At 34.7% G+C, this 19544-nt stretch overlaps 2 protein-coding genes across 2 annotated transcripts; one reads left to right on the top strand and one right to left on the bottom strand.

Moving 5' to 3' along the window:
• The first annotated feature begins 11048 nt into the window (after positions 1-11048).
• On the top strand, positions 11049-14824 carry LOC104089518 (uncharacterized). Its single transcript, XM_009594442.4, has 2 exons — positions 11049-11800; positions 13989-14824. Exons 1-2 carry the CDS (start codon positions 11331-11333, stop codon positions 14434-14436), a joined length of 918 nt encoding a protein of 305 aa, XP_009592737.1. The 5' UTR covers positions 11049-11330; the 3' UTR covers positions 14437-14824.
• Positions 14825-15676: 852 nt separating this feature from the next.
• LOC104089517 (thioredoxin H2-like) lies at positions 15677-17604 on the bottom strand. Its single transcript, XM_009594440.4, has 3 exons — positions 17378-17604; positions 16106-16228; positions 15677-16004 (listed from the first exon to the last, which is right to left on the bottom strand). The coding sequence occupies exons 1-3, from the start codon at positions 17522-17524 to the stop codon at positions 15864-15866; spliced, it is 411 nt and encodes a 136-aa protein (XP_009592735.1). The 5' UTR covers positions 17525-17604; the 3' UTR covers positions 15677-15863.
• Positions 17605-19544: the final 1940 nt, after the last annotated feature.

Raw genomic sequence — 19544 nt, forward strand, 5'->3', positions numbered from 1 at the left:
CCTTCTATTAGTTATATACGGTAGGGTTAATATGATTTTCGGATGGTTTGGCCCGACTTATGGTTTGGGCGCTCAACAGGTACGGGAAGTTGTTACATGTTGTGGTTCTGGTTCTACAAGGTTGAGTTAGTAGGATGGTTCAAATGCTGAGATGTTTATCTTACTGGCAACTCCGAGTGGAGGATGAGAACCTTGTGTTCTTGATGGATAAGTGTGTTTGTGTTGGGCTATGTACCTCGAAGAGGTTATATTAAGGTAAGATTTGTTGTGGTTGTTGCATGTGTCTTGTTTCTTCCTTGTGGATTGGATCCATAGTATGGTATCAGTGGGGAGTTGTGCCTGCTTGGGTTGTTTGACGGTTTTCTCATGTGTTCCTCTTTTCATATTCAGTCACATTCGAGTTGTGCTTGTTGGGTTTGGATTGCAGTGTATATGTCTAGGTGGCATCTGAGGTGGCTTAGTGATCGGATGAGTAGTTATGAGTTTCGCATGTTTCTTGCATTATTTCAGCACTGTGAAGATTTGGGACAAGTTTCTAATCAATATGAGTCTCTTTGTCGGGACCAGGCCTGGTGATGGACAGTTATTGTAGGCAGCATTGTTGCTATGGGCATATAGATGATGCGTTAGGTCGTGTGGTTATGCCTTGTGGGTGTATGCATGAGTTGTTGTAGCTAGTTGAGAATTTTATAGTGTTTTGTGTGATAATAGGGTGCTTAGTGGATGTGAAAATTTGATTCTAAGGCTTATCGGCATGAGTAGCAGGAATAATCTTCGATTGAGATGGTATTGTTGGTTCCATGCATTTTGGGGTGACGTGGGGTCACCCGCGTGTATGTGCATGGTGAGTTTATACAGTAATTTGAGGGCTTGGGGAAGACTCTTGGTACGTTTGAGGATGAACGTTTGTTTAAGATGGGGAGAATGTAACGACCCAACCAATCGTTTTGAGCTTTAAGGTTTTGTTCAGTAGCTCGAGGTCTTGAGTAGATTCATATTATGTATTATGACTTGCGTTCATAGTCGGATTTGATTTTCAGATGATTCAGAATGAATTCGGATAAGTGTTTATCACTTTAGAGGCTTGAGTTGAAAATATTTACCGAGGTTTGACTTTTGTGGAAACGACCCCAGAACGGTATTTTGATGGCTCTAATAGGTTCATATTGTGATTTTGGACATGGGCGTATTCCCGAAATCGAATTCAGAGGTCCGTAGGTTGATTTGTTTTGTTTTGCCGAAAGTTGGCAATTTGAAGGCTTAGAATTTTGATAAATTTGACCATATCTTGACTTCATATCATGTTTGGATTTTTGTTTCGAGACTTGGAATAAGTCTATTTTATCATTTAGAACTTGTCCGCAAATTTTGACATCATTCCGAGTTGATTTGATAGGAATTGGACGCGCAATTGCATTTTTAGAAGTTCTTGAGTTTCATGTTGAATTCATGTATTTTGACATCTGATTCGTGATTTCGGATGTTATTTTGATTATTTTATTACACGAGCGCATTTGTGTTATGTCTTTAAACTTGTGTTGATATTTGGTTTGGAGCCCCGAGGGCTCGGTTGAGTTTCAGACGCGTTTCGGAGTGTTTGGAAGAATTTAGAAATTGTTGGTGTGATTAGATGTCTCAAGTCTCGCATTTACGAGCTTTGGATCGCATTTGCGGTCTCTAAAAAGAATCAAATTCTTGTTAGCGATTATTTATGATCAGAAAAATGAAATTATAAAAATTCCTAGCAAGGTCTGCTAGGTTCACATTTATGATCCCGGTGATCACATTTGCGATGGGGCACCTGGGGAAGCTGGTTCGGATTTGCAATCTACTTGGTCGCAATTGCGAAGTGTCCATGTTCGCATTTGCGAACATATCATCTCATTTGCGATGACAACATGAATGGGAGGGCTTTCGCTTTTGCGATTGTATCTTCGCATTTGCGGGGTTTGCAATTGCGAACCCCAGGTTGCAATTGCGACACCTGCGACTGGAAAAAAAGTTGAGGGGCGGGATTTTTAGTCTCATTTTCATATTTTGGAACTCTATACTCGGTAGGATGCGATTTTGAAGAGGAATTTTCATCTACAATCACTGGGTAAGTGATTTTGTTCAATTTTCAACTATTTTACATGATTATATTTGAGTTTTAACATCAAAATTATGAGAATCAAAGTGAGATGTTTTGAGAAACATTATCTATAATTTGAAAAATGACAATTTGAGTTTTAAGAGTCGAATTGGACTCGGATTTGGAAACTAATCATATATATGAACTCCTGGGGTCATGTGTAGTCAGAATCTACCATTGAACTCGGGTTTCAATCGGGGCGGGTCCCGAGTTGACTTTTAAGTAATTGTGTAAAGATCATAACTTTAATTATTGGAATTGATTTCTCCTGCATTATTTGATGTTATTAAGTCGATTTTGGTTAGATTTATGCCGAGCAGAGGTGAATTGTAAAGGAAAAGCTATTTTTGAGAATTGATTGAGGGCTTTTTGAGGTTAGTATCTTGCCTAACTTTGTGGGGGGGGGAGGAGAGGGGAGGGACTACCCCTTAGGATTTGGGTTAATTGTGCTACTCGTATTATGTGAAAGTTGTGTACGTAAGGTGACAATTGGGTACACGGGCTATATATGGTATTTGACCGGTTTAGATCACCTAGACTCCTTCCATGCCTTTAATTGAATTGTTATAACATGTGATATCTCTCATTGTTAATCCACTCTTACATGCTCTATTTGACGTTGTTAGCACTTGTTCTACCTCTTACTTGTCATTTCGCTCTTATAAGCTTTAGTTGAAGTTATTGCCTTCCTTATTGTCTTGTTACCTCTTATTGTTGAATCACTTTTAATTGGAGTTGTTATTTCGTAGAATATCATCTTGTTGAGTTATTGACATTTAATTTGTAATAGCCGTTTTCACATTGAGGCGGAGTTGTTAACTGTTGAGATACCTTTCCTTGTTGAGCATTCCCATTTATTTTGTTATTGTTGAAATTTTTGTACACATTGTGGTTGAGCCATGGGCTATTTGTTGTGAAAATATTGAATTGTTCGTGCCTTCCGTGACTCCGTGCTCATTTACTACTTGCCTTAACTGTTTTACTTGCACATCTTAGTTGTCACGTGTTTTACTTGTCCTGTTATTTTTGTAGTATTTGCCGCATTCCTTTGATTATTACATGGTTCCTTTATTTCCGTGCACTCATACCCTTTGATTTTAGAAATTCTTGTAAATTGAGTTACTGGATTGTTATTATTATTTGAAATTATTTGTGAATTGGGTTGCATGCCGCAACGGACGGAATAAGGGAGGAGTTTGATATTGATTGTAACGATCCGATCGGTCGTTTTGAGTATTTACGATCCTTTCAACTATTTGAAGTCTTGAATAGCTTCATATGATGTCTTATGACCAGTGTGTATTGTCGGATTTGGTTTTCAGGTGATTTGGGATTAGTTCGGATGAATAAAATTCATGTTGGAAGCTTAAATGAAAAGGGTTGACCGGAGTTTGACTTTTATGCAAACGACTCCGTAATGAAGTTTTGATAATTTCAATAGCTCCGTAGGGTAATTTCGGACTTAGAAGTGTGTTTGGATAATTATTTTGAAGTATGTAGTTGAATTTGGCTTGAAATGGCGAAAGTAAGAAAATTTAAGGTTTGAAAGTTTGATCGGAAGTTGACTTTTATGATATCGAGTCCGGATTGTGATTCCGAAAATTTCAGTAGCTTTGTCATATCATTTATGACTTGTACGCAAAATTTAAGTTCATTCTGGATTGATTTGATATGTTTTGGCGCGAGATTTAGAAGTTGAAAGATTTAAAGTTCATTAAGTTTGAATTGAGGTGCGATTCATCGTTTCGATGTTGTTATATGTGATTTGAGGCCTCGAGTAGGTCCGTAATATGTTTTGGGACTTGTTGGTATGTTCGGACGGGGTCCCAAGGGGCTCGGGTCAGTCTCAGAGTGGTTTCAGACCATTTCTAGGCCATTTTTAATTGTTGGTTTTTGGCTACAGAGGTGTACATCGTGATTGCAAACATTTGGTTGCGTTTGCGAAGAGCAAACAACAGTTTGGGGCCTTGTGAACCACGATCGCGGAAGCCTTTTCGCGATCGCGTAGAACAAAATCTCTGTTGCACTGACCCGACTTTAGAAGCTTATATCTTGCAATCTATAAAGAATTTAAAGATGATCCAAAAATAAAAGTTGTAGACCTTGATATCTAGTTTTTAGAAAGTCAAACCGTTTATCATTTAGAGTTTTATATAAAGAGTTATGACTATTATACTAGAGGCTGTCTGGAAGAGTTGGGGAGTTTGTTATTCGCGATCGCGATTGGTTTTCCGTGATCGTGAAGGGCAATTTTGGGATGAAAAATTTTGTGCTTCGTGATCGCGAAGAGTAAATACCTGGACAGAAGCTATATTTCGAGGTTTCGGCCATTTTAACATATTTAGAGCTATGGAGCTCGGATTGTAGCGATATTTGAGGCGATTTTCACCATATGGATTGGGGTAAGTGATTCTAACTCAGTTTTGGTTAAACTACATGAATATATTGTTGTTTTCATCATTAAATTAGTATTTTGGGTTGAAAATGGCAGAATATTTCATAGATTTTAATTGAGTATTTGAAGGACGAGTTGGGGTCGAATTTGAGTAATTTTTATATAGTTGTACTCGTGGTTGAATAGGGGTTCAGATTTTATAATTTTTGTCGGATTCCGATACATGGGCCCCATCGTTGACTTTTGGTTGACTTTGTGAGCGGAATTGGAAATTTTTATAAGTTGTTAAATTGCAAGCATTGGAGTATATTTTGTTTAATTTGCATGTTGTTTGACTAATTTCGAATCGTTTGGCTTGGAATTGAGGAGATAGGAAGGCGTTCGGAGGTTGGTACGCGCGAAATGAAATTTCCGGAGTATTGTTTAGCTTGATCGGCAGCGAATTCGGCTTGCTTGAGGTAAGTGTTTTGCCTAACTTTATTGAGAGAATTTTTCCTACTAATTGCCATTGTTTGTTACATGTGGGGGTGATACACATATGAGGTGACGAGCATATATGCATGTGCCAGGGTTAATCATGCTCGAGGGTAAATTATACGATTTATTGTGCTTTGTAGAATTATATGACACTCTTGTTTCATGTCTTCTTTGACTTCTAGATTTCTATGAATATGACATTAAATGCTAGAAACCCTGATTTGGATTATTATAACTTGATTTAAAATATGATGGACTTTTGTGAAAATTATTGATGTGCTAAATCCGATCGTTATTATACTTAATCACAAATACCACTCTACGACCGTTATTCTTGAGATTTTGAATTCTATACATGAGTTGAAGATCATTTTTTAGACTTGTTGAAATACTGAAATAATAAAGTACTTAAATTTTATTTTATTGTTATTGGATTGAAAGTAGTGATTGATGTTCAATTTGAAATATTCGTTTAAACACTCTCCTTGATGTTATTTATGCTTCCTACCTTGCTTGTTAATGATATACGTGTACTTGGTAAGGAAGAGTGTAAAGCACGAAGGGTGATGTTGTGCCATTTTATATACATTATTATGTGAGGGAGAGTGTAAAGCACGAAGGGTGATGCCGTGCCAGTTCAGTTATATTATCATGTGAGGAAAAGTATAAAACACGAAGGGTGATGTCGTGCCATTCATATACATTAATATGCACGAAGGATAATGCCGTGACATTTCATTTACATTATCATGTAAGGATGAGAGTAAATGCACGAAGGGTGATGTCGTGCCATTTTTTTTATATTATCATATGTTCATGGCACGAAGGGTGTTTCCGTGCAGCGAGGACAAGAGACATATATTATATTGTGATATCTTTTCGTTGTGTATACTTTCATGTCTTTATCTTGAGCTGTTGTTGTGCACCTATGTTTTCTATGTGACTTGTAGTCGTTGTTCTTTATGTGTCCTCTACCCCAAGTGTTGTTGTGTTATCCATGACTTCTATCTGTTTAACTTGCAAATATTATGATTTCCTTCTTTTTTGTTATATTTGCATCTAAGCCTTCTACCATGCTAATTAGTGAAATTTATATTTTTTCTTCCTAATTGCTGTCATAATTTCTATGCCCCTTTTCCCAGCATGTTTTCGTGGTCCATATGTACTGCTTTGTTCGGTGTTGCTTTCTGTGTGCCTCCCACTTTATTTCTTTTATTGTTATTGGCATTTCTCCCACCTAGTCAGTACTGTCATATGTATGCATGATGAGAAAGAAATAAATGCACGAAGGGTGTTGTCGTGCCAATTGATTTGATTTACATATATATATATAGAGGGTGATAATGAGACAAGTGCACGAAGGTATTACCGTGCCATTCGATGTAATATCTTGAATATATTTCTCACACCAGGAAAATTATGAATTTGCTATTGTGATTTCTCCTAGTAATCATTTTTCCCACCTCGCATAGTTGTTTCATTGTACCCTTATCTATTATATTCTATAATTATTTCTATTGTTAGTATATTGTACAGGTTATAACAGTGAGTATCATTTTACTAAAAATCCTCGTCATTACTTCGACGAGGTTAGACAAATACTTACTAAGTACATGGGGTCGGTTGTACTCATACTATACTTCTGCACCTTTTGTCCAGATTTTGGATGTTGATGTTGCGGTGTATGGTGGGAGCTGGCATCGAAGATATTTCCGCAATTCGGTCATAGCTGCCTCTCGTTCTTGGTAGCCTTAGAACTATTAATCTGTTTATGTATATTTCAAATAGATGTTGTATTTTATTTCATATCAGTTTTGCAAATTCTAAATCTTAGAAACTCATGATTTGTATTACCAGTCCTTGGGAAAAGTAGAAAGGTTCAGTTATTTTATCATTTATTTTCCTCGATAAACCCAATTAAATTGGATTTTAGTTAATTGGCTTACCTAACAGGTAGGGTTAGGTGTCATCACGACTGGTCGAATTTTTGGTCGTGACATTGATAAATAATAATATAGTGGGATCGGATTGCGCGTCACAACAGGTGGAATAAGGAAGAATTATGATACTGATAAATGATGATATGGTAGGATCGGGTTGCGTGCCACAACGTATGGAATAAGAGAGGATTATGATATTGATAAATGATGATATGGTTGAATCGGGTTGCGTGCCGCAACGGGTGGAATAAGGGAGGATTATGATATTGATAAATGATGATATGGTGGGATCGGATTACGTGCCGCAACGACTTGTATACGTGATACTTGATATTAATTAATGATATTATGGTGGAATAAGGGAGGATTATAATATTGATAAATGATGACACGGTAGGATCGGGTTGCGCACTGCAACGAATTATATGTGTTGTACTTGTTATTGTTGATGTGTCTTGTGTGAGTCATGCATCCTACGTGAATTGTTGTATTACTTCAATGTATTAATCTGTGCTCCCGCGGTTTCTTGGTGAATTGATTTTCAAGATGAATTTACTACGCGAAGTCATTATCTCATACCTTGTTGAGTTGTTAGTAATATAATGGTTTTAAGTAAAAGAATTATAAATATACTTACCTTACGTGACTCTTAAGTTGAAACTCGTCGTTTCATTCGGTGTTTTACTATTCTTAACCGTTGTCATATTTCACTTTAACTAATTTTCTCACATTAAAATCCTTATCCTATCTAATATTTTTATTTTACTTAACAATCGTTATTATGTTTTATTTTAACAAAATTCTATATTTAAATCAGTAACCTATCTAATGCTTTGTTTTACTTGAAAATGTTATCTTCGTTACTCAAATAACTTCTAAAATAAACTCAATTTTCTTATTTGATTCCTTACTTTATGCAAAATTATTATTATGCCTTGTTGTATACATATAAATCTCTCGGACATTTTATTTAGCATTTGACACGGATAAAATGTACATAGTAGCACAAGGATTTTGCCGTGCAGAAGTGATCTGAAAAATGTGGGCACGAGATGCCATATATGTAAGATTTGAAAGTTGTGACTTGTGATATGAGATGAAGAGGAGTAGTACTTCGGGTAATTCTTATTGTAACTCATGCATTAGGAACGATTTGATTAATTGAGTTGTCATCGACTTTTCTTACTTGGACTCATTTATATTCATCTGTATTCTAACTATGTCATTGCTTTATTACTTGTTTATTTTCTATTGCCATTCATGGTTTTATTATTTCCACTGTTGGTTATAAATTTGTGGTCCTTCTATTGTTGGTCTTACATTGATGTTCTCTCTATTGTTAGCTTTACGTTATATCCTACACAGGTTTACATGTCTAGTAGGTATTTTGACCTGACATCGTCACTATTCCACCGAGGTTAGACTTGATACTTACTGGGTACTGTTGTGATGTAGTAATACTACGCTTCTGCATATTTTTGTGCAGATCCAGGTACTTCTGAATGAGTCGGTCTTTGAGACTTATGTCTGCGCGGCTGGAGACTTCAAAGTATACCTGTCGTCACGTTCGCAGGCCTCAGAGTCACCTTCTGAAGTCATTTGTACAGTTTATTTCTATTTCGGAACAGTTGTAATTAGAAATTTCCTAGTGAACTCAATAAAACTTATGACTTGTACTATCGATTTTGGGATATTGTATCATGTTGAGATTGTTGGCTTATTATAGAAATTTTTGTTTCATGCTTAATAGTTATTTGGTTAAAAATCTATTATTTAATCAGCAAGTGTTGGGCTTACCTAGTCTTAGAGACTATGTGCCATCACGATATCCTACGGAGAAAAATTGAGATCGTGAATAATATATATATATATATATATATATATATATATATATATATGCGCGCGCGTGCCCCGATGGTGCAATAACAACTTACCTAATTAATGCACTCCATAACTTTTAAGTCTTCAAGGTATAATAATTAGTAAGTGACAAAGGAATATAACAAATTTCTTTGGATTGTGGGAACGAAAACAAATTTAATTTTGTTTGTGCTTAAAATTTTCATTTTATTGTAAGATATTTGAAATAAATCAGATATACTTTTATTTTATTACGGTTTTCTTTGATCACAAAGTTTGTATATACACTGTCCACAAAAGATAGACTAAAAACTAAATATGGTTGCTCATGGATTGGTTTAATTCAATTTTTATAAAAAGGAAACCAAAATGATTATATTTTGTTTTTCGATTATTATTTTCTTTTTTCTTATTTGCACATAAAATATCAATTTAGTTGGTTCCATATATTAGAGTTATGGATAAATTTTTCCATGAAGCAATAAATGTGTAAATAGCAATTGCATAAAAGAACGAATTTATAATCTATAGAGATATCTTTATGGTAGAAATATTTTTCGTGTACGTGATGATTATTCCATTTTATCAATCTAATAAAAAACTTACATAATATATTCCTTCCGATTTAACCAAATTTTAATAACCTGAATAGAAAAAGCCTTTTAATAATTTCAGTTGCAAATCATGCGCTCTCTCTTTTTCTTTTTCTTTTTTCCTTTTTTTTCCCCATCAAATCATGTGGTCTAATAATTGAGTATTGGCGTTACCTTGGGCGTGGTTACATCTCATTTGAAATTGTAAAGGGACCTCTGGTAAGTGGGCCAACAATATAATTTAATTGGGCCACTTCAATTTAAACCAAACACTGTTTTATCTTGATTATGGGCCACACTTCGATGAATAGGTCCAAATAGCAATATTCAAACGGAGTTAACATAATACGTTGTCGTATAATCTCTGCCGTCAAGTCGCCAAATGGCAATACAGCGACGCCAAATCAGATTCTGTTACCACACACTATTCCAACCGAAGATACTAGTGGGTCCCACTCTTTACTCACCTGCACGTTCTCTTCGCCCACTAGCTTACCAACAAACAGCCTCTTCATCAAAGCCATTTGGTACCCAATTACATTGCGCCACGTCATGTTACTGTGACTGTCTGCCACAGCCTTACACGGGGGTGTGCAAAGAGAAACTTATTTCACCAAAAAATAAATGGAAGATATTTTATTTACATAATTTTTTTGACTAAACTTGAATTTTTTATTTGGCATCTTTAACAATTCCATGAGAGAGACCAACTGACAAAGAAAACAACAATAACTCAAAGCCAGTGTATTCTCATAGGTGGAGTCTGCGGAAGGTAATATGTGCGCTGACCTTACTCCTACCTTGTGAAGATAGAAAGGTTGTTTCTGATAGAATCTCGATTCAAGAAACAGTAAAACTAAAGTAACAAACAGTAGCAAAAATAATGTAATAGGAGCAAATAACACAACATGTAATAATAAAGAATCAGAAATAAGAAAAATATAAAAATAGTACTAGTACTATCGGTACCATCAAGGGTCAACTGTTTTAAATGTCAACCTTTTATCCTAATTTTCGACCTTTACTCTTTCCTAACAATGGTCGGATAAATTCCCTTTATGAATTATTTCAAATTATATCTTTCACAACAATAATAACAACGCATGAATTCTAGATAAGTTGGGATCATCTATATGATTTGTTTCGGTTAATTCACCATTTTTTATTCGTTTTTAGGCTAATAGCATACAAAAATTGAAATATAAATGAAAAGGAAATCGAATGTTTTCTTTTATGTGGCATTATCAATGTTTGGAGCGTCAAAGAGATTTTACTAATATCATTTATCAAGTGTTTTAGATTATTAATTTTTATGATTTTAGTGCTTATATGTTAGTTTTTAATTCAATTTTCTTTATAAAATATCTTCGCATCACACGAATTAAATAATTTAACGTTTATACTCTTCGAAAAAGTAATAGAAGCAAAGATTCAATTTTCTTTATAAAATATCTTCGCATCACACGAATTAAATAATTTAACGTTTATACTCTTCGAAAAAGTAATAGAAGCAAAGATTTAGAAATTCGTACAGAAAAGAAGATTGGTTGGGTTAACGGCCATTAAACTTTTTTATCTCTTCTTTTTGTGTCAGTTGCTGCTCGGCTGCTTATGCCCTTTTGAGCTAGTAGTAATAGTAGTCACTATCATTCTGTAACAGCGCAGTCATCTTAACAAAATACGGAATATTAAAATCTCTCTCCTCTTCACCCACTCTGCGTATCTTAGCTCAACATCCACCATTTCCTCTACCCTGCGCATTTCACGTTTACCACATCGTTGACGACCGAGCCAACTCGCCGGCGTTTCCTCAACGCCTGTCTATCCTTTCAACATCCGCCAGAACATTCTCGAAACTCGCATTTCCTAAATAATAACATCACACACAGAGAAAACACGTCTACATTCTAGAAGCTTCGTTTTGCGTCAAAACAATGGGACTTGATTACTATAACGTACTAAAAGTATCTCGGAATGCAAGTGAAGAAGATTTAAAGAGATCGTACAAGCGATTAGCTATGAAATGGCATCCAGATAAGAACAGTCAGAACAAAAAGGAAGCAGAAGCAAAATTCAAGCAGATTTCTGAAGCGTATGATGTGCTTAGTGATCCTCAGAAGCGTCAGATCTATGACGTGTACGGTGATGATGCATTGAAATCCGGTCAATTTGCCTCGGCGTCGCCGACTAGTGCTGGTAGTAACGCCAGAGGGTTTAGGTTCAATACGCGTGATGCGGAGGCTATTTTTGCTGAGTTTTTCGGTGGATCGGGTAGTAATTCCGGTGCCGGAGTCGGTCGGAAGGCGGCGCCGGTGGAGAATAAACTGCCGTGTAGCTTGGAGGAGCTTTACAAAGGTTCTAGAAGAAAAATGAAGATCTCACGGATTCTTCTGGATGACTCTGGGTAGGTATTCGTTAAATTAAACGTATAATTACAAGTATTTTGCGTTTTACGTCATCGTCAATTGCGTAATTTGCACAATTTTGTTTTATCAAATTTGCTAATCTCTCCATTTCAAGAAACGTTGTTTGAATGGACACGGAATTTAGAATAAAAAAAAGAATGATTTGACATTTGTGATTTAAAACAAGCTATCCAGAATTTGAAATTTATGGTTTCTACCATAATTTCAAATTAATATACAATAATAACTGGGTTCACAGTTAGATTTTTATAAATATTTAGTAAATTTCTTAATATAAATACATGATTACACAATAGTTACTGGGTTTCCGGGAACCCATATTAAATGTTCTAGGTCCGCCCCTGGCTATACATATTTGTACAGCTATAGATCTATCTCATTAAAGATAAAATGAAACTTTTAAAGTTTTATTGTTTCTAAATATAAGAATATACCGTTTTTAAATATTACAGTATTTTTTTTAGGATATACTAAAATACAACAAGTATCACATAAATCAGGAGCAAAGTACTATTTTTAACTTTCTTGATGGTCTGGGAGAATGAGAATAATTTTTTAGTGTAGTCCCGCTTTGTTTATTTTTAGTCAATTTTCATTTCTTAGAAGCAAAAAGTTACTTCCTTTCTTCTGACGTGCTGACCGAGGTTGTTGAAGTTTGCATTTGCGCTTTGATATGCTTTTTGAATCAAAATTGTGCTGTTGCTGGGACAAATCTTCGTTGGTAAAAGCTTTATATCTCTGACATCCCAATGTGTATTAGCCAGTATCTTTTTTGACATAGCTATTAAGAATATGCTTTGAACTGGCACCAAGGTTAGAACACCTTGGTGTTGCACTAAACTATTAGATAGAAGTTGAGGATGAAGTACGAACATTATCCTATTTTAGTGTCAAGTTTTTGTTTTCAAAGATCAAACTGACTTGGGTAAAGTTACTAACTTCATATTTTTAGATTTTAGTGGTTGAGAAACTATTTTCACTAATAGTTGAGGCTGGCTACATGATCAATACCCATTTCATTCGATTGCACCTGTTTCATTCCGATCCATTACTCAATAATTGGGTTTGCTGATACTTGAGGTTCTCTGCAGTTTCTACTAAAGTACAAATATATAAACAAGCTCATTACAAATTAACTAGTTTTATACTAGCCGTCAACCTACTACAAAATTGTTCCTGTGTCCATCACTTACAGAAATATCTGTAATAATGCCTTAAATGCATTTTGACCAAATGTTTTTTAGCTAATTGAGTGTACTGGATATTTATTGACCTTGTTAACATCCTCCCTTGGTAAAATAACAGAATCACATTTGTTTGTTACTGAATAGTCTAGAAGGTTGAAAAAGACGTGATTGTTCACGGCTATTCTTTCTATTAGGAATCAGAAGCTCCTAAACCCTGCCCAATTTGCAGATTTATATCAAAGTAACTGCTGCTTAATGTTTAGTTATGGTCACCTGGGAGGTAGACTGATCTCCTGAATGTTGCAATTCCCTTATGCAAAAAATTAATTGTCCCATTATAGTTGAGGGAATGAGTTGTTCTCTCCTTATATAGTCTTGGGCTAATTTCACCTCATAAACTAACTTCTAGGGTTGAGTTAAGCCAATGTTCCATTATCTTACATTGTGTCAAAGTCAAACCTATCATTATTTTTGCAATGTTGGGTCACAATGTTGTATTGCCTAAGCTCCAAATGTCCAGTTCTTAATGCACAGGCGTATTGATTGCCCCACATGGTTGAGACTTGAGATTAATCGGTTGTTGTCTTCCTGTATGGTCTTCGACAATTCTCATCTTATGAATTAACTTTTAGTTTTAAGCCCCATGTCCATTTTCTTTACAGAAAGCTTATGATCATCTAGGGATGTGGATTGATCACACTCATTGTTTCGATTCTCTGGCGCAATGATAAAACTTCTTATAGAAACTACAGTCAATGGGAGGCAAAAAATTTAGCTACTGAAAGCAATAGTTCTTTTTCTGGAGGGGCAGGGTGAAGGTGTGGGTAGCAAAGCAATGACAAATTTGACAACAAAGTTCAGTGAATATGTGGATTACAAGCCATGAATTTATCAAACTAAGAAGTTTCACTCAATTATTTCGCACTCAGTTGCTCTAACCCCGGGTCCTATATGTTCCATGTGCGAATTTCTTTTGCAGTAAGCCTACAACTGTTGAAGAGGTCTTAGCGATACACATCAAGCCTGGTTGGAAGAAAGGCACAAAAATCACTTTCCCAGAGAAAGGAAACTATGAGCCTGGAGCTACTCCTGGTGATCTTATTTTTGTGATAGATGAAAAGCCGCATGCTGTCTTCAAGAGGGATGGAAATGATCTGGAGATCAATCAGAAAATTTCTTTACTAGATGCTCTTACTGGGAAAACTATAAGCTTGATCACTTTGGATGGACGGGAACTCACAATACCAATCACAGATATTGTTAAACCAGGACATGAGCATATAATCCCAAATGAAGGAATGCCAATATCAAAGGAACGTGGCAAGAAAGGAAATTTGAAGATCAAGTTTGACATTAAATTCCCATCAAGGCTAAGTGCAGATCAGAAATCTGATATCAGGAGGGTACTGTGCAGGAGCGCTGACTAATCGTGGGTTTTAGTTAAGGTGTCACTAACACTATCATGCATGTGCAGCGAAATGTAAATAATTAACAAGTTTTCTGTAGAAAGGAAATTGTGCATAGTAGGATGTAGTTTAAGGATGCCTCAATATTTACAACATGTGAGCTAATGTAGTTTCTACTTAGCTGCCTGCCTCTTTTTTTTCTTTTTTTTTTAAAAAAAAATAATAATAATAATAATGTTGGATGTAAAAGGGGAGTAAGTAGTAAGTAGTTTAATAATTGTGTTTGATTTGGAGGTGGATGCTACATATCAAGTGTTGTGGTTGAGATTAGTGGCACTGTGTTATAGTTGTGTATTCCGTCTGTGCAGGGCAGACCTTTGATGAATTTAGTGTGTTGGTTGTTTTTGCATTTCTTAAGGGCGAATTTTCTACTTCCCTTTTATCTTTTGAGTGAATTTGCTTTGGATCCAGATCTACGTTTTCCTTTTGCTCCTCATCAGCAAGCTCAATCAGGATGACATGATTTCTCCCAATTCGGTTGTTCTTGTTAATCAAAGTCTGGTAAATTATGGAAGTTTATAGTTTCATCATTCATGTGCTGCATTATGAGAGAAAGATGCCCGAATCTTGAACTCTGTTGAATCGGCGTTCCTCCCTCTCTCTCTCTCTCTCTCTCTCTCTCTCTCTCTCTCTCTCATATGTGTGTGTCTAGTTTTCCACGTCTTTTGTTTAAATGAAAAATTCCTTAAGCTGCAGTTTGATTCGATTTGACGTCTTGGTGACTTCTTGTCTCTAGCTTCTTTTTGGCCAAAATTGCTTCTTTTTCTTTTAGTTGTCAAAAATACTTTCTTTTTTTCTTTCAAAATTATTTGGTCAAGTTCTTTTTGGAGAAGCAAAAAAAAAAAAAAAAAAAAATTGTTTTAAGTATATTTTTTGAAAAATACTTTTAAAAAAAATACATTTATAAATACATTTTAAAAACGTGACCAAATATTATTTAGATTTTAGAAGCTTGCAAACAATAACCTTAAAATAAGCGTAATAGTCAAACCGCAAAGGTGCCCTGACTGCATGTATTTTACTCATATTCTTTAACTCATTATATAGATTCGCCTCGATAAAGACGCTGCACGGCAATATCAAAGCTACTTTTGTAGAGTATTTTATAGGAGTATTTTAGTAAATTCTTAAAGGGAGTTCAGGGGCGTGGGGATACGCATACTCTGTTGAATATGGGAACGACATTCCATGAACAAAAATAAAAACCAGAAACACATTTATTTATTCAAACCAATATACCAACATGCTTTAATCAGCTTTCTTACAATCAGAAGTGAGCAAAAATTTGAGGATACATAGCTACTTTTTCAATTAAAAATTGATAAGATATGAATTTTATTCTACACAGACTATGATTCCAGTAAACTCTGCTCAAAACACATGTTTGCTTAGATAAGGATAGCTCTGTGTTTCTCAATTTTCTTCTTTAGTCCATCCTTATCTGCTCCCACAACTTTGTCAATCACCTTCCCTTTTTTAATCAGCACAAATGTTGGCATTGCTTGAACCCCATATTCCTCAGCTACTTTCTGCTTACAATTCATCCAAGATTTTAGAAATTAGTATCCATTTAGATATCAAAAGAGTTGAAAAAAAAAAGGATTGTAAAGGTAAGAACATAAGATCTTACAGCCAATTCATCAACATCAATCTTGACAAATTCAACATCTGTATATTTAGCAGCAAAGTCATTAATAACTGGTTCTATGTATTTGCAAGGACCACACCATGCTGCTGTAAAGTCAATAACAACCTAGCAATAGAGCAAAACATCCTAATGATTAGTATCACCAAATACAAAACGAGTTTAACTTTTATACACTATCATTGCAAGTAGGGGTGTACAAAGAAAACTTATAAACCGCACCAAATCGATAATCCGAATTAAACCGTAAAAAAAAAAACGCAATTGTGATTTGGTATTGGGAAAACAAATCTGACCATAATTGATTTGATTTGGTTTTAACTAAAAAAAGTTAAACAGAATCCAAACTAATCTGATAGTACATTTATACAATTTTTAAAAATATTTTATACATATAAATATTTATTGTAATGTAATTTATAAATATTTCTTAAATATTTTCACAATTTTATCCTTTAACGTATTATTTCAAATTTGGACTTAACATTCTTGAATGGTAAATAAATTTTATAGCCAATAAATATAGTAACTCAAACAAAGTTCAAATCAATACTAATACTAACAAAAGAAATTCATTTCAACACTAAGAATGATGATAGTGTTGGATATCTATTTTTTTAGTTTTACATTGGTTTATAATGAAAATGCATAACTTAGTTTATCTTTTTCTTTAGTATTTAGTTATGTAATTAATAGTACTTATTAGCTATACTTATTTTAGCATGACCTATATAGTATTTTTAGATTATGTTAATTTTCATTATGGCTTATTAATTAGTAATATTTGCTTTATACAATTTTATTATCTCCGTTATTGAATATTTTTGTATAATACTATGACTTACCTCATATTATTGTATTATTTTCTTGGAAAATACATTATATAGTTGTATATGGCTAAAGAAATATTTGGAGTACAAGTTACATATTTTGTGCTATGAAGACTTTACCGGGAAAAAACCTGAAAATCCAAAAAAACCGAAAAATCAAAATTGAAAAACTCGACTTTGTTGGTTTGGTTTTGTGTATAAATTTAAAAATCCGACACCATTGATTTGGTTTGATAATTGAGAAATGCGAACCAACCCGACCTATATACACCCTTAAGTGGAAGCAGATTTTTTATACTATCGAATCATGACCTCGAAGATAATTAGAGGTAACTGCTAACAAAAAGTGAGTTTAGTAACATGAAAAACAAGACATACTTATGTTTAGGCTAACTCCATACATGTGCAATATTTCAAAAACGGTTACCAGTTTGTTTGTATCTTTCAAAGAATCAAAATGGAGCTTCCATTTTGTTGAAGAATGGAAAGCAATGACTTGAGACCTCTTGACTTGTGGTACTGTGGTTGTCATATTATTAGCTTCATGCAAAGTAGATGAATAGTTAGCACCCATTTTCTTCTAGTTTTCTTGATTTAAGAATTTTTCTCTTCAAATGGTTTCTAAAATTTTCTTTGGTTTGACGTTGGAGCTTAGAGTTTTGGAGGGACCCTTTTTATATTGGTGCTGATGTACAGACTTTTCTCGTTTAAAATGTAAAAACAACTTAAACTAGTACAGAATATGTTCTTCGTTATGTCGACTATTCCATTATACAAAGAAAGATTTGATGCTAGATATCTTTTGTTTCTGTATGTTCTTTTTCCAATATTTCTGAAAAAGGATCGTGCCCACTTTATTCTCATACGCTGCATTTCCACCTTGCAACAAAGTCGTTTAATATGTTACTTTATTATTCTTTGGAAGCTTCTAAAACGTCAATATTTGAAGTTTCTTTGATACAAGTAACTCCATTAACAAGAGTAACGACTTCAGCACGTTGCTATTATTGATGGAAACAATGTTCTGATGAAGTATTTAGCGTTGGTATATTTTGATAAGTTTACACATAGTTCATCTAGACAGTGGCGTAGCCAGATTCCGCCAAGAGTGTTCAAACTTTAAACAAGTCAATAAATATTTTTACCGTTGAATGGTGCCCGCAAATTTTTTAAATCAAACTACGCAAAATTTAGTTAAACAATAAAAAACTTTTAATTGAACTATAATTTTATAAATCAAAATTACAATAACAAAAAGACAACATTAGAAATTTTACTAATAAACGTAAGCACGAAACCAAAGGAAAAAGAGAATCGGGAGGATTTGTAGTTTGTAGAGAACTTTTGTTGATTTTTTGTTGTTGTAGAGCTTGACTTATAAATTATAAAATTTATAATAACTTTTAGTTAAAAAATTACTTTTAAGATTAGTTGTTTATTTTTACGCAAATTTTAAGTTTTAAGAGTTATTTTATTAGAAACTTTTTTAGATTGAAAAAGAATCAAATAGACTACACATGGTGGCCTTCGTTTAGTTTTGGCAAACAAAATGGGCATAGCTTTGAACCGCGTGAACAACACATCACTTTGAACACCCGGAGCTGCTAGACTGCCTTACTCAATTGTGTTAAGGGAGTTCAAAATATAATATATAACCATAAAAAGTAATAGTTAACTTATATACGTAATATAACTTTTCAGCTAAGGGCGTGCACTTGACCACCCTTGGCATAGGGTGGCTACGCCACTGCATCTACATAGGTATCTGCATTTGAAATTGTAGCAAATTATATTTTGAGAGTGGAGTCATTCCCGTTTGAATAGAAAAGGTACGAAGTGGCTCGGTGTCGACTTTGCTTGTTGGCGGAGAATGAAAAGATTTGGCCTTTCTCCCCCTTTAATTATGGTTCGCCAGCCTAGTCTAGCACCAAAGCACCCATGTTTAATACCCATGAGTAGAAGAGAGAACTCCTCTTTCTCATAAGTAGTGCCTCTCCTTCTCTACTATCGTAGTTGTCGGAAATAGCGAATTTGACTTCTTTTTCCCGAGAGACTTTATTTTCTTTTTTGTATTTCCTCAGTTCGGATTCTTGTCTACGGTGGGAGATGCATTCCGGTGCAATGTCACCTGTTTAGACCCCAGGCACCAACCTTCCAAAAACGCTTTGTCTCCATTATCTATAGGACTCTCCTATGTATAACAAAATCCCCCATCTACTGCTATTGTACTTATTTATATAATTCTGTTGTACTCAATAATAAACAAGATTTTCACAATACAATCTCTTCTCTTATATGGTGGTATCAAGAACCTTTGAAAGAATCATATGAGTTGCTCCCTTTTTTTCAGAGCGGGTGAATCTCAAAATCAATCTTCAGCCACCTCTTCTACTTCCCCCACTGTCACAATCAGCCATGAGAATATTGCTCAACTAATTTCATTCAATCCAGCCTCCCAGCTCCCGTTGAAACTACAAGGGAGTTTCAACTACTCTACTTGAATATCACAAGTCATAACTCTTCTCTTTGGTTATGATCTTCTTGGGTATGTTGATGGATCATTTTCTCCTCCACCTGTGCATATCCAAGATGGA

This window comes from Nicotiana tomentosiformis, chromosome 10, assembly GCF_000390325.3.
Source record: "Nicotiana tomentosiformis chromosome 10, ASM39032v3, whole genome shotgun sequence".
NCBI classification, from domain to species: domain Eukaryota; kingdom Viridiplantae; phylum Streptophyta; class Magnoliopsida; order Solanales; family Solanaceae; genus Nicotiana; species Nicotiana tomentosiformis.